This window comes from Acanthaster planci, linkage group LG02 (assembly GCF_054643075.1).
Source record: "Acanthaster planci isolate LZ-2023a linkage group LG02, COTS_SCS, whole genome shotgun sequence".
Classification (NCBI taxonomy): Eukaryota; Metazoa; Echinodermata; class Asteroidea; order Valvatida; family Acanthasteridae; genus Acanthaster; species Acanthaster planci.
The window spans coordinates 34,978,774-34,993,525 of record NC_141778.1 but is presented as its reverse complement, the minus strand read 5'-3'; the positions used below and the strand labels follow the sequence as shown (position 1 = coordinate 34,993,525).

At 42.3% G+C, this 14,752-nt stretch overlaps 1 protein-coding gene and 1 long non-coding RNA gene across 4 annotated transcripts; one reads left to right on the top strand and one right to left on the bottom strand.

The window, feature by feature from the left end:
- The first annotated feature begins 510 nt into the window (after positions 1–510).
- Positions 511–13,274, top strand: LOC110988878 (sterol regulatory element-binding protein 1-like). 3 transcript variants are annotated; one of them, XM_087132608.1, is made up of 15 exons: positions 511–682; positions 4,542–5,248; positions 6,653–6,931; positions 7,052–7,184; positions 7,366–7,710; positions 7,838–8,025; positions 8,143–8,410; positions 8,590–8,756; positions 8,928–9,084; positions 9,225–9,339; positions 9,635–9,750; positions 9,897–10,029; positions 10,355–10,535; positions 10,999–11,296; positions 11,990–13,274. In XM_087132608.1, exons 1-15 carry the CDS (start codon positions 574–576, stop codon positions 12,223–12,225), a joined length of 3,432 nt encoding a protein of 1,143 aa, XP_086988734.1. In that variant the 5' UTR covers positions 511–573; the 3' UTR covers positions 12,226–13,274. The 3 variants fall into 3 exon arrangements, with proteins under 3 accessions (XP_086988734.1, XP_022108491.2, XP_022108492.2); XM_022252799.2 differs by having other exon boundaries at positions 512–682; positions 6,635–6,931; XM_022252800.2 differs by lacking the exon at positions 511–682 and adding an exon at positions 701–841 and having other exon boundaries at positions 6,635–6,931.
- LOC110988879 (uncharacterized) lies at positions 12,530–14,713 on the bottom strand. The gene is made up of 3 exons (XR_015424247.1): positions 14,517–14,713; positions 14,059–14,245; positions 12,530–13,683 (listed from the first exon to the last, which is right to left on the bottom strand). It is a non-coding gene; the product is annotated as an uncharacterized LOC110988879 (long non-coding RNA).
- Between the last annotated feature and the right edge of the window lie 39 nt (positions 14,714–14,752).

The following is a 14,752-nucleotide window of genomic DNA, read 5'->3' as shown; positions in this document are numbered from 1 at the left end:
CTGGTTTATCACTGGAGACCTATTTGCTAGTATTTACTTCAACTCCGAAGGTATGGAAAGCCTCCACAAATTATTTGGGAAGCCCGTTCCAATATGTCAAAGTGCGGGGGGAAGAATCCACACCGTTATTTGCATTTAACACAACAGTGGTAGTGTAGCAATTTTCAGCTTGAAGTAAATCGTTCATACATAATGCGCGTTCGTTCCTTCTCGTAAACCCAAAATGTGTTATTTTAACCATGCTAAATAACTGGGTCATTCAGCTGCTTGGCCCGACGGATGCATGCAGCGTACGTGGTGCAGGTGCTGGGGATACAAAATGCTGACAAGCGCCACCTCGTGTGCATGATGCAAGCGTTCAGCACCCCGTAGCCCTGCCCCATTGCCTAATACAACAATAATTTGCATATTGTTGTTAAACACATGACGCAAAATCGTACGATGACAGCGCACGATCTGATTGGTCCGATTCTCGTGGTCTCACTCTGTTTTTCTGGGCAGTTCGCGTAGTATGATTCACCGTGCGCGTGTACATGGTAAAGCAAAGGGAAAAGTGGTGAATTAGTTGAAACCATGGCGGATCAGCTGCAACAGTGGCTGTTTTCGTCAGATCCTTTAGGGGATCTAGACCCAAATTTACAGTCTCCGGGTGGTAGCGATGTTCTCCTCGACGATATTGACGGTATGTGATTATTTTCTTGCTTTTCTTGGCTCAGTTTGGGGCGGGAACACAGTTTGTTTATCGATGCAAAGCTCCGCCGATCTTGCGCCGATTAAGTCGATCGTGACGCGTGATGCAGATATGGATGCGAGCCTACGTTACAGTCATGACACTGACAGTGTAAGTGGTAACATTAGGGCTCATTTATAGCCTAGGCCCTACAATGATTCGATTACCAATTGAACATTTTTATGCTTAAAATCATTGCTTTGCATATGTCTGTTTTTTGTAAGTTTAATTCAGAAGTAAGCAAAGTTGTTATCATGGACGTGGTGGAGGAATGATTTTGGTGGTTGAAGTAGGACTACGGTACTGTCTGACTGTATATAGTGTACCTGTACTTAAAAAAGTAATGATGGGGTCCTCACTATCATGACCTGATGACCGTGGCTGCATACTGCTATCGTAACAAGCCAACATTAAGGCCGGTGTGGCAGTCTCAGCTGTCTCCCCCTTACCAAATATGGTAAAAATACGTCATGCCATCTCTGCGCACAACGGGAAAGGGCACAGAAGACCAACGAGACAGTGCTTGTGTCGTGCTGAAATGTCCGGCTACATCAGGGGGGACTGATGAGACCGGGAGACAGCTGAGACTGCCACACCGGTTCATTTGTGCTGCGTATTAACTATTTTGAGGTGTCTGCAGTGCGTGAACGAAAGCGCAGTACATAATGGAAATGCGCACCCTCGCAGAAAGTAATGGATAGTGCATACGCCCAAATGTATGCGTATTCGGACAAATTAATATTTTTGTACTTTTATTGGACACACACGCAGTCGAGACTTGAGAACATGAAAGTACGAACGTCAAATGTGGCGTTCACATTACGCACTGCGTATGTGCAAACACGGCGAGCATGAACCAGCCCTTATGATCATGTGCAAAGTTACCAACACTCGGGCAAGGAAAGAGTTCCGTATACGGATAACACCAGATGCCCCAGTGCACAAACCTGAGACTTGTCTCCAGAAGTGTTGTTTAAGGAAATGCTTCAGAATTTTCTTTGCTAAAGCTCACTTTTTGGGACATGTTACCACTTTCTAACAACCAATAACAACATTTTAAGGGAAAGTTTGCATTGTCAGTGGGTCTATGCATGTGTAACTCTTTCCATAGTGAGTTTTACCGCTGCAGGAGAATTTGTTTATTTACAGCTGAATAATGGCATTTTTGTGAAGCCAAACGGAGCTGCCTCATATGACCTTATTCAGTCTGTTTCTGGGTCTTGTTTTGTTTTTATTTTTATACACGTTCCTTGGGGTAACAGTTAGCTATTGTCCAGATAAGCATTGACATAAGCCTTCAAGCCCTTCTTTGTTTTGTTTTTTCCCAAGAAGTTCTTTTTCCTCTCCATGTTACGACTCCTACTGAAGTACTTGAACAAGCCATTGTTACAAGACTGGCAACGTCAAATTTGTGCTGTACTTGGGGCTAGCAGATTGAAAACAAATTGAAAAGAGCCTTTTTTCCCCCAAATCAAAGCAGTTCTTTCTGGCTGTTTTGGTGAATAATTTGTGCTTGAAACAGTTGAATAATAGTTTAGCCTACCATGTGTAGGAACTTTGTTCAACATAAAATGATAATGTCAGAACTTGATTGGTTAGTTTTCATTCTGTTGACAATGTTTTCCCCAATTTATAGTTTTAGGTGTCATTTCAATCTTCTGGGAATTTTGGGCACCCTGTGTTTCACGGTGTATGTGTTGGCCAGCTTTCCATGTTAGCATGTAATCTTAGTGAAGACAAAGGAAAGAATTTGCTGCTTGACACCCTTTGCACAAACCCAAGAGACTAGTCTGAAAAATTTTAAGTGCTTTTCAAATGAATGCCTCTGTGTTTCCTCAGCTAAATTTGACGCTTTAGGTCATGTTGCTGCTTTCAGATGGCTAATAGGTAACTGCAGGGAAAATAAGTGGTGTCCATATAGAATTCTTTCCTAGACTCTTATTTTGGCCTACATTTGTTGCACGTTGAACAGTTAATGGCCATACCAGATGATTTCCTGTTGTGGGGGAAGGGGGGTTATATGTATTCATCAAAGAATTAGCTGTAACACTATTGCAGAAGTTTTAATTAAGTATGACGTGGAATATATCCACCCATGCCAAATCCAATTGGAGACTTTAGTTTTAGACTCTAGTGGCAGCAGACACACCTGTGATTTTTACACCACTGCTCATGCTCACAACTATGTGCGCATGCCCAGAACTGGTAAAAAGGACCAGTATGTTTACCGCCACCAAGCATTTTAAAGTGTCCCTTAAGATTGTGTGATTTATACTGTCAAATGTTAGGGTGAACCCTAATCAATGCCAATCATGACTTGGTCAAATCCAACCTTGGTCACTTCCTGTAGATTTAAGATGATGCAAGCAGTAAACAAAAGGCCTTTTGGAGTCCCTCGGGGTCTGGAGGGTGCCTAGAGAAAAAAAAAGAGGTTAGGAATAAGAGAAACTCTGTTTAATAGTACTCTGAGGATAAAACATCTTTATATCAGCATGTCTTTTGGAGACCGGAAATCCCATTTTCAGTGCAAAATCTTGAGAGATCCAGGCTAAAACCTAGGAAACAAAAACAGAACACCTGCTTGTGTGGACTAAATACAAATACTCAAAACTTGTTGAATCGGTAAGCACCAATAAGCATCATAGAATTCTTCACAGTCACTCTTGTAAATGGTGAAAAACTGCTGTCTGTCTCTAGAACCTGATCATGAAAAGTTCACTTACTTGTGAATATGCAGTCATCAAGTTATTGAAATAAAAAGATGAATAACTGGACTCCAGTATTTATTGCCAGAACTGCATTGAAACAAGATTCCTTAGTATAAGATGGCAGGGGAAAAAGAGATTGTTGTTCCGGGTCAAAAATAGCACCTAGTTGTGAGATCTGCCAAAGGGCAGCTTTTACGTTTTTGTGCATTCCTTTTATTGGTTGCTCACAGTATCACAAAGAATCCCATCCCTGCCTTTTGATGTTGGAATATGAAGGCCTATCAAGTAGATATCTAGCCAGGCTGTCTCGCATGTCAGTGTAAACAACCTCGGAGGAAATTATATCCTGAATAGGGTGGCCAGTTATTGAAATGTAAACAATGGCCCTGGGACCTGACAGAGGGCAGGTGAGGAGATATGAAATGGGAGAATCTGATCATACCGACTGTCAATGGCCTATAGAGATACTTCCAGGCATTAATCAATGTGTCATGCAATAGTGACCACCACCCCTCTCTTTGGATATTTGCCAAAGACATCCAAGGAATTTACTTGCAGTCTGTGGATGCACTGTGTGTGTGTGTTTTAACATGTAGTATCTCTACAGTAAAATGACGCTGCCTCCTGTGTGACAGTTCAATTTTGCATTTTTTATAGTACTTCACAAATTTTGTTCGGAATGTTGTTTCTTCAGGGAAAGTGCTGTGCACTTCTCCAAACGTGACATTTCAGGAGAAAAACGGGTATTGATGACTTGTTTGAAAAGGCTGAGAGTGTACATTGATAGCCGCCTTTAGAATGCTAGATGAGAGAGCTGTTACTTGAGACATCATAGCCCGGAAACCTTGCTGAAATCCTACCCTGTATTTTGTTCATCTCTATTCATTTCTGTATTTTTGTTCTGGCAACATGAAGGCAAGGTCCATTTCATAATGGTGCTTCACTGCTTGGTTTCTCCAGTACAAGTACATAAGAACCCAGGTTGTTCTATGAGTCCCACTTCCTCCTGTAGTTCACTGGAGTCCACATCAAACCTGGGAGCACTTTTGCCAAAGCAAGATACTATTTTGATACACTTTTTCAATGATAATCTTTCTCCACAGATGTTATCAAATATGAATGTCCAGATGATTCTCTTCTACTTGATACCTCCTTGGGATCGGCCAATATCAATGATTCTGGCTTTCTGTCACCGGACTCACATTTTGACATGCTGTTGACATCTCAAGCTTCAAGGCTTCAAGATCAACAGCAGCAACAGCAACTTAGTCCAGTGCAAGTGTCCCCCAATCAGACGGTACAGCCAGTCGTCACACAGCAGATTCAGAGTCAGCTCCAGGTCCAGCAGGCAGAAAAGGAGCAGCTACAGAACCAACTGCAGCAACAACAGCAGCAGGCCACTGTGCAGATACAGCAATTGCTGCAACAGCTTCAAAAGCAAGCACAGCGTCAGGCCCAGTTGCAAGAACAGCAAAAGCTGCAGCAGCAACAGCAAATTCAACTCCAGCAGCAACAACAGTTGCAGCAGCAACTTTCACCCACAACACCTTTGACTGTTCAGCAGATAGTGCCACAGTCATCCACCCCTAGCTCTCCTAGCACCCTTAGCACTGTTGCTACTTCTCCTGTGCCAACTACAAGTAACACAGTGACAAACAAAACAGTGGTGGCATCGCCAACGATTCAGTCACTGTCTCTCACCCCACAAGTGTTGCAAACATCATCAAGCCCACAGCTTACAGTCCAGTCGCCTAAAATAGCTGTCTCTCCAACTAAGCCAGCTCAGCCAGTCACAACGAGTTACCAACAGGTAAATTTACCATTTAAATGAATTGAATGTATGTTGACTGGGGGTACAGGAACCTTGATGGTTGGAATCTCAGACGTTGTTAATGTTCAAATATTGACAATTGATTGCATTTCATAGTCGTTATTGTTCGTATCCCAGAACAAATGTGCGTCCAGATTTTGCAGTATCAGTCCGGCAACTCTCAATTTAATTTAGACTGTTGAATAGGGCTTGATTTATTTCTTTTGCAAGCATTTGTCATTGAAGTATTGTTCACTGTTGAATTTGGAATGATTCAGGAAGTGGGGTGGCTAATGGGAAAAACATTCTGTATAGATCCATTTTCTAAAACACGTTACCTTTTTAAACTAAATGCTACCGGGGGAAAAAATCACCAAAAATGCAGGGTTCAGGGCTTGAAATTGGGGTAATCATCACAGGAGCAAGTACTTGCTCCCTAGACAACTGAATTTGTCACTTATGGGAGCAAGTAGCTCCCAATACAATATTAAAGACATATGTTCAAGAAATAAAGGAAAGACCCTGGTCCTTGCTGTTGCTTTTGTTGTTATAACATGCATATGCACACAGACGTAAAAGTAAACTAACTGCTGCAATCGAGCGTTTGAAACGAGAGGATTAGGCTGAGACTTTGGTTTCGCTGGTTCCAGCTATTTTGGTGCATGACTAAAACCAGCGAAACTAAAGTCTAAGCCGAATCCATTTGGCTTGAATTTACGCACGAGGGGCCAGTTTCCATACAGTCGTGACACTGGCTGCAGGTACATGTGAGGCTGCGGCGTGCGCTCTGTGACATCGTAAACAAAATTTTCCCGTGTTATGGATCCGTACAAGGCTGATCCGAGGGAAATAAAAAGTTCAAGTATGTTTCATGACAAAAGTAGAAACAAACGGTAAATATGTTCAGGTACATGGAATCAAACGGGCGTAAGTACTTGCACCCGTCATTATGATTTACGGGCGCATTTCTGAGGCCAGCGGGCACATTTTAGCTACCTGCGCCCGTTAATTTCGAGCCCTGGGGTTACATTTTGTTATTTGGTGGTGATTTTTGTGACAAGTGCCTGTCAGATTGAATACTGTACATGCTTAACAGCATTGTATAATCACCAGTTGAGTGTTTCAAGAATGATTGAATTTAGAAAGTAGATAAAACATACCACTTCTTTCTTTTTTCAAGCCAACAGATAACAAAATGTGTCAGTGCCATAAGTTTGTATTTTCGGTAATGTGTTGAATGAGGAGTTACAGGTTCCCTGCAATTGTGTAGCTTCAGTTGGAAAACTGAAAACAGAGATTTAGGGTCGATGTTGTTTTGTGGCTGTTACTGTATAAGGACTGCAGTGTTTTTCGTGGCCTTAAGTTGAAAGCTGTGTACCTTTACAGGTTGTTGTTCCGACTCAGATCATCAAAGCTGAATCCACCAAGTGTGTACCGGTCGTCTCTGTTACAAGTGCTTCGGTCCACATCAATGATGATGGTGCAGTCATCACAAGCATTCCCATGGTGGTGGACAATGACAAACTGCCTATCAGCAGACTGACCTCAACCCGTGCCGAAGCTCCGCCCCCCAAGAAGGGAGAGAAGAGGACAGCGCACAATGCCATTGAGAAGCGTTATCGTTCCAGCATCAACTCTAAAATACAAGAGCTCAAACAGATGGTGGTTGGACATGATGCAAAGGTTAGTTTCATCTAGCCATTTGATACTGGTTTTGGAGATTACAGCAGCTTTTGTTCTAATGATTTAGAAGCAGCATTTAAGTAGTTTAAAAGTGGTTTTCATTACCTTTTTGATATCTAGATCCAGAAATCGGGCATTCTTCAGAAGGCTATAGATCACATCAAGTTCCTACGCAACACCGTCAACAAGCTGAAACAAGAGAACATGGTGCTGAGGGTTCAAGCAGAGAAAACCAATCCATCTAACACACTCTGTAAGTTCATTTCTTTCCAGCAGCTACCAAAATCCCACCTTGTTTTTTTTTTTTAAATTTACTGGAAAATTTATGCAATAATAACTTCCTTCATTCCGTTAACACTTTCATAAAGTTCAAGATATGCCATATATGACTATCTTTTTGAAGAGTCTGAAATATTCTTTGCCTTCAAATACAGTGAGTGACTCCATCAAAGTGAAGACTGAACCAATGACTCCACCTCCTTCTGATACCAGCTCACCACTCCGCAGTCCCATCAGCAGTACGTCAGATGTAAGCAGCCCGGACATGTGTGAAGAAGAAGCCATGGAACAGAACTTCACCTACAGCGAGGAGGACGACTTCAAGACTGAGCCTCTCAGCCCCAGCGGTCTGCTGGACCGAACCCGTTTGGCTCTCTGTGTCTTCATGTTCTGTTTCCTTGCCTTGAATCCCCTGGGGTTCTTGTTTGACCCTGCTGGGTCTTCTACAAGTACTTTTGACAGACCGCATGGACATGGGCGCACCATTCTTGCTGAAGAAGGTATGGAGATCTACACGTGGTGAATTTCAAAAACTTAATTTGCATAAATATCGTTGCTGAATTTATTTTTGGTTTGAGGAATTGGCTTTTTAAAAGTGGAATTGAATTCTTTTTCTGTGAAATACAGAGACCATTGAACAGACATGGTTTCAGTGGCTGTTGTCATCTTGTCTGGTGTGGTTCATCAATGCAGCGGTTGTCATAGGCTTCTTAGCAGGTGTCTTCATATTTGGAGAACCTGTTACCAAGTCACACAGCGAGGCATCAACAACCTTCTGGAGACACAGGAAACAGGCTGATCTAGATCTTGCCAGAGTGAGTGGCTCCCTGTCGATTTCCTCAGTGATTCAATTGGTTCTAATAGGCTCCCTCATGTCTGTCTCAAAGAGATGGATTTCCATGCACTAACATAAATAATGTGTGCTTTTATAGGGAGACTTTGCTGCTGCTGCCAGTCAACTACGGACCTGCCTAACCGCCTTGGGACGCCCTCTTCCAACTTCCAGGTTGGACCTGTTGTCGTCCCTTACATGGAACCTAGTACGTCATGTTCTAAACCGCCTTCTGATTGGTCGTTGGCTGGCCACACTTGCCGGTGGTCTTCGTAGGAAGAGGGAAGGAGAGAAGTGTCTTGATGGCAAGGCGTCTGCTCGCAATGGAGCATTGGTCTACCATAAACTCCATCAGCTTCACATGGCTGGTAAGTCACATTTCAGATTTTTCTAGTGTGAAAAACGTGTTGGCCTATTCCCACATTATATTGCATATATATGCTTAGGGTAACCACTGTTAAAGTACAACACCTCACAGTCATTTTCCTTGTTTCTTCGAAGTGCACATTATAGACTAAAGTTTTAATTTTATTGTGTGCTAATCCAGGTTACTTGACGGATGGTGACTTGTATGCTATCAATATGGGTCTTTGTGCCATGAACCTTGCTGAGTGCACTGGCGATACCATCAGTCCAGCTACATTGACTGAGATCTATGTCACTCAAGCCCTCTGCTTCAAGATCAGACTTGGAAGCAGGCTGCAAGTGTTCTCGGTAAGTGAACATTGCATGAGATTTACTGTGCTTATTGACTTGATTTCATGGATTTCATCAAGAAGGCATCCTTCATCAGTATTGTAGAGGAACAGTAGCATGTATTTTTACTCAATTCCTTTTTCCTACACCTGTTTTTTGATGGAATGTCACCCATGATGTTTGTTCCAGAGATATTTCCTGAGCCGTGCTCGGCACATTGGAGCTGGTGGTTCTGAGTTGCCATCGCTGCAGTGGTTGTTCCATCCCATGGGCTACCATTTCTTCCTGTATGGCACTTGGACCTGTCAACCCAAAGAGAGTCTCTACAGCATTGCTGGAAATCCAAGTAAGACTACAAACAAGTTTATCACTTGAGTATAATTGAATATGGAAAGCCTTCCTGTCAGCAATTGATGGTGAAAACCTTCGAATACTGGATAATGGCTTTGATTACTAATAGATTGACTTTATTGTCTTCCATCATAGCTGATCCACTGTCCTTTGTCAGCCAGGCTTATAGAGAGCATCTCTTGGAGAAGGCTGTCTATTCCTTGGAATCTCCAACTTCAAACCCCTCTTCAAGAAAAGCTAAAGCCGAAAGGTAAAACTTTAGCAAACATTTGCGACAGGCTCTGAAACTGCACATCATCCAAAGCAAATCCACTTACAATCTCACAGACGCAAACTGGGGAAGGTTTACAATGTCCAGATTTTTGTAGGAAGAAATCAAGCACAAAGAATATCATAGGTGAAGCGCACTTTGATACAGAAACTTGTATAAAGAAAGATCTCCTAGGTTTTGAAGTACTTGACAGTGTGTGCATCCAAGGTCAGAGATTTTTGTTTCAGTTTTGGTTGTTGATTAATTTTATTTTATTTTTTTTAAACTTCCTCAGTGATCCTCAATGTTCTGAAACACTCCAGTACCTTCAGCTTCTGAGTGAGTGCTCTGATGCAGCCAGCACCCCAAGACAGGCCTTTGCCATTGGCTCAAACATGTCTGCTGCTTCAGGTAAATTTCACAGATACCAAAGAATTCTGAAGCCCGAATGCAAAAACTGAAGTTGATATCATTGAGAACCGAGTTGTCTACAGTGAGATTTAGTACTTTCACTTTCGTCACTCTCTTCTAACGCTCCTTTGCCCTCTTCTTTACAGGTGCTGATCCTGTTTCCAAATGGTGGTGTAACATTGTCTTTGTGGCTGTGTACTGGCTCCTTGGAGATGATGCTGCAGCGGAGAGGCTCTATTCTGCATTGGAGTGTCTGCCACAACAGCTGCACAGTACAGAGTAAGTTCAGTGGCTTTCGCAAAAATTGTCTTGTGGTTTATGTTGAATTGGCTATAGTTTGCCACTTTATGGCATAAGCCTTGGCCTCTTGGTTAGCTGAAGTGTTGATGGTCATCCCTGAGTTTGACAGATTAAGATCGCAGCTGAAAGTTCTGAATGTAACCAGTATTTCCAACAGAAGTCGGCTTTCGTTCTACGCCTGGTCACACGTAACATTGAAACAAATTTGTTTATATTTCAGTGGTCAAAGGAAGATAACTCCTCGACGGTGTCCTACAACTGAACTAAATTTGTGTATTTGTTTGATTTGCTGCTGTCTTTGCAGGGACCCTCTTCCCAAGGCCACGCAGTTAGCCTTCAAAGCCAGGAAAGCTTTCCTCAGCCCAGACAGCAACAGGAAAGACCCCATGCTGGATGAGTGCATTTACATCTGCAACAAGTCCAGTGCACATCTGAAGAGCAGTCTCAACTACTCGGGGCAACAGCGCTGTGAGAAAATCACACAGGTAAGTGGTCGTCATTCTCTAAAAGCAGATAGTCAAAATGACTTTAGAACACAGAAGAATTCCGTGGTCAAATATTGTTATCAATTCCCAAAACAAACCATGCCAGGAGGCGCACACTGAAATATCAGCAGAGGAACAGATTTCATCTCCTTTGAAGTAAAATGTAGAATGACTTGCTTTGGTATGCATTGAAGAGTTTAACCAGCAAGTGAAGAGGAGAGCACCAGCTGTTGGAATGCTGCTTGTCACCCTGGTGCATTGTAGTTGCATTGCATTTACCTCTGAATATGCAGTGCATCTGCAAAGCAACAGTGTGTCAAGACTTGGCAACAGGGACGCTGTGAGGATGGACAGCCAACTAGAAAACCAGCTGACGACACCAGCAAAAAAGGGAACACTGCATGAAGTGACGGTTTTGCATAATTAATTGATTGATTAAAAAGAGCCTTGTTTCTCTCTCCAGGCACTGCAGGTGTTGGTTTGTGACTGGCTTCTGTCGACACGTACAGCTGTCTGGCAGAAGCAGCAAGGCTCGTCAAGTGTGCAGGTTGTCCCCATCTCCCCTCAAGAGCTCTCTTCCTTCCAGCAAGATCTCTCCTGCATTCGTAAACTTTCCACATCTATCAAGGCAGCTGTGCCCAGGGTGTATGTGTACCAAGCCACAGCTAGGCTGATGGCTGGGGCACACCCTGCCAAGACCCAGCAGCTTTTGGATAGAAGCTTGAGAAGACGGGTCACTAATGCTTACTCCAGCATGAAAGGTATGTGATGAAATTATTGCCCATTTTCTTGCATTTTACATGTTAAACTTAACCCCTTCGCGCCAGGAGACGGTAAGAGCCGCCGTAAAAATTGAGGTTCTCGGCCCGCTTTTCAGCTATTATTCTTGGCCCATGCTCGAGCAAACATGGTGAAAGAAGGCAGACCCTGGCTCTTGTATACATGGTGATTTGCCTTTGTGTGTAGCCCAGAAATGAAAAGACCGAATCTGTATCATAATCACCAGCTTCAAAAGAGTCCCAACTTTGAAAAGAGGCAACGGGAATGTGGAAGCTTGAGTAGAGCCGCATGCCATCGAACAATCAGCCTTTTCACCGTGTAATTCAAAGTGTGCAGAGCACACAGGGCCACAAACCGAGAATTTGCGGTTTGGCTGGTGGCCTTCGTGGCCAAGCGAGGCTGGAATTCTTGGAGTCAGCTTTCGGGAAGAAATTCCTGGCGCGAAGGGATTAACTTGTACTTTCCCTTATGAAGGTAGAGATCTTGTACAAAAAGCTACTAATGTAAGACTGAGATAACTTACCAAACGGAAATCTCTATTGTGCATAGAAAATCTAGGAAATGTGAACAGTAAAGTTACTGAAATCTGTGCACTATGAAGTCTCCCCTCTCCATTTGTTCTCCAACCAATTTAAATGTTAAATTATTGATATCTGTGATTAATTTCTCTACAGATGATGATGAAGTAACAGTAAGTGATCGTGATCGAGCCTCTGCCCTTTTGATGGCCTGCAGACATCTTCCCTTCCCTCTTCTCTCCTCCCCTGGCCAGCGAGAACGCATGCTTGCCGAGGCAGCCAGAGCCCTAGAGAAGATAGGCGACCACAGGGGCCTGCAAGACTGTCAACAGATGCTGAGAAGTCTTCAGAATGGGGGCAACAATTGTAATGCCACCGTAGCTTGCTGTTAGTTCCTCATGGCTGATTTCATACAGCTGCATGGCACAACATTTGGCTGAGCACATAAACTACTTGGTTATTAAACTCGGCATGGCACTGAGAAAAGTTTACACAGAGAGAGGCATAGTACATATTGACAAAAAGAAGTTATCCACTCATTTTGCTGAGTGCATACAATCTGCTTATCAGCTGTATGAAGTAAGTCAGAGTGTTTTTCCTTGTTTGTGGTACTGTCCGTAACTACTGGACATTGTGAATACATTTTATCTTAAGTTCAGTTTACAGGTGTTTGAACAAAAGACTAATTGACATTGATGATGAGCACTGGAGCATATTTTATTCCATAGTAAATGTTCAGCCGATAGAAAAAAAAAGATAGAAAGTGGAATTACAGTACCAAGTACTATTTAGGAAAGTTTTGTAATAAAAATTCATGTAACATTGAAGTATGAAATAATATTTATATTTTACCGTCTGTACATGTTTTCTCTTGTTTGTTCATCACTTTTCATTGCTTTTGGCGAGAAAATATACAATTTTATGGTCCCATCAAGGTTTAGATTTTTATTTGCAAGTAGAAACATTTCTGTATGGAAATATTGATTTTGGCCAGTTTAAAAGTGGACAGGTCATATAGTTTGAAATTGATGAAGGCAGAAAGTGGTAATTCGAACCTGTGCCATGTTCACTTTGTTCTGCTCATTACAACCAAAAATGTTCTTTGACACATTTACAGAAGTCATGCAATAATCCAAAACATTATTTTATTTTGTAAGGAATACAAATTTACTGTGTTGTTGAAATCCTGTATTTAGTTGGCTTTAATAATGTAGTTACTCAGAAGAAATCGGAAGTTCCCGAATCTTTGGAGTTAATTGCATTTCCTCATGTACAAAGGATAGAATTAAGCTTATGTACGAATTCTGAATGCAGTCATTTCTCATGTTAACAGTGAAATGTTATTAAACATACATATCCTTGATTTCTTGTTCACTTTCGCATCTAACTGTTGAGTGGTTCCTTTTTGCCTTTTAATAAATAAAATGTTTAAAGATTCTGATTCTTGAATACTCAGTTGCAGTTATTTGAATGTCTTGATTGTAGGTATTTTTGTGATAAACCAAATTTGAGTTTTGATGCTTAGATATTGGGTAGTTTCTAGATTCCTTTACAGGCTGGGGTGGGCCCAGAACTACTATTGAAAGGGGATACCGTTCGATCTATTTTGCTGGTGGAAGGCTTAAAACAACTGCCACTCGATCAGTCTTCAAAATTTATGCAAAGGTCAATTATACAACGGTCGAGGTATGTCAACGATCGGCTTGGGTCTATTGGTGGACGGTTCCTTGGCGTTGCCACCGTTGGCTGGATTTGCTTCGGTGATAGGTTGAGCGTTACGAAGGGCAAGAATGACTCTTCTGTATAGTCTCGGATGGCACTTCCTTAAATGACTTCTGATTCGGTCAAATCTGAATCGAGATCATAATTATGACGCAAAAAAAATGGACAAAGCTGAAACGAACAGTTAATTTATTGTGAACGAGGGCGCTACTGAAGGTATACGGTTGAGAGGAAAATGCACATGTGTATAGTAGTACTCGTTCGTACATACAAAATTGTTGGAGGTACCCACGCACGTGCGCGTATTGATGGTTGACGACAACTGGTGTTTGATCGAAAAGTTAGTTTGAGGACAACAGACCAGTTATAAGTAATATTTGATACTGGCCTTCTTCCCATGCGTGATGGTGCAAAATAATGCAAAGTGGGTTTCTATTACAGTTCGGTCGTTGAATTTAAAATGCCGGCGTTATGAGTGCGGGAAAGAAATCCTTGGTACTCACGTCAAATGGCAATTTCCGCATAATCCAGGTTCGTCAGTGATCATTTGTGCTGCCTTTTGAACCTTGACACAAAATCTTGATTTTCGTTGGGTTGTCAAAGATATTCTTCTCTGCTTCAACTGCCTGTGTAGTTGCGATGGTATGGTCTTCTGAATCGTTGCGTGGGGATTTGTGGTGCATTGACGATCTGAATGTTGCATCAACTGAAAAATGTAACAGGGGCCTACTGCGGAATTTGCTCGTTTTGCTATCCAAGGCCTAATATTCGTTTGGAAGTTCTATTCAAGGCGTCACACATACACAAATTACGATGATATTCGCGGGGGGGGGGTCGGCTTTATATCTAGGACGTTTACTTTGCCCCTGCCTCCGCAAAAATGGTACAAATATGAAAAACAGGCTAGTTCAACAGTCAAAATGTAGCTAACAGTTGCAAACAAACGGAACGAAATCCTTACTTTTTATCCGTGTTGGAAGTTTGTCTGGATAATGTCCTGGTCGGATAATAGGCGAAAAGTTGCGCCCAGGCATTTTGTCCTCAACTGTAATATTTCCTCGAAGATTTAAAACTGGGACAAAAATGTCTTGAAGTTTTAAAAATGGGCTTTAACTGTTAACCCTCACAGGCTGCCGTATTGTACACATCTAAAACTACTCGCAAATTAGATTAATGTTTGCGCGTGTTCTCGCGCGC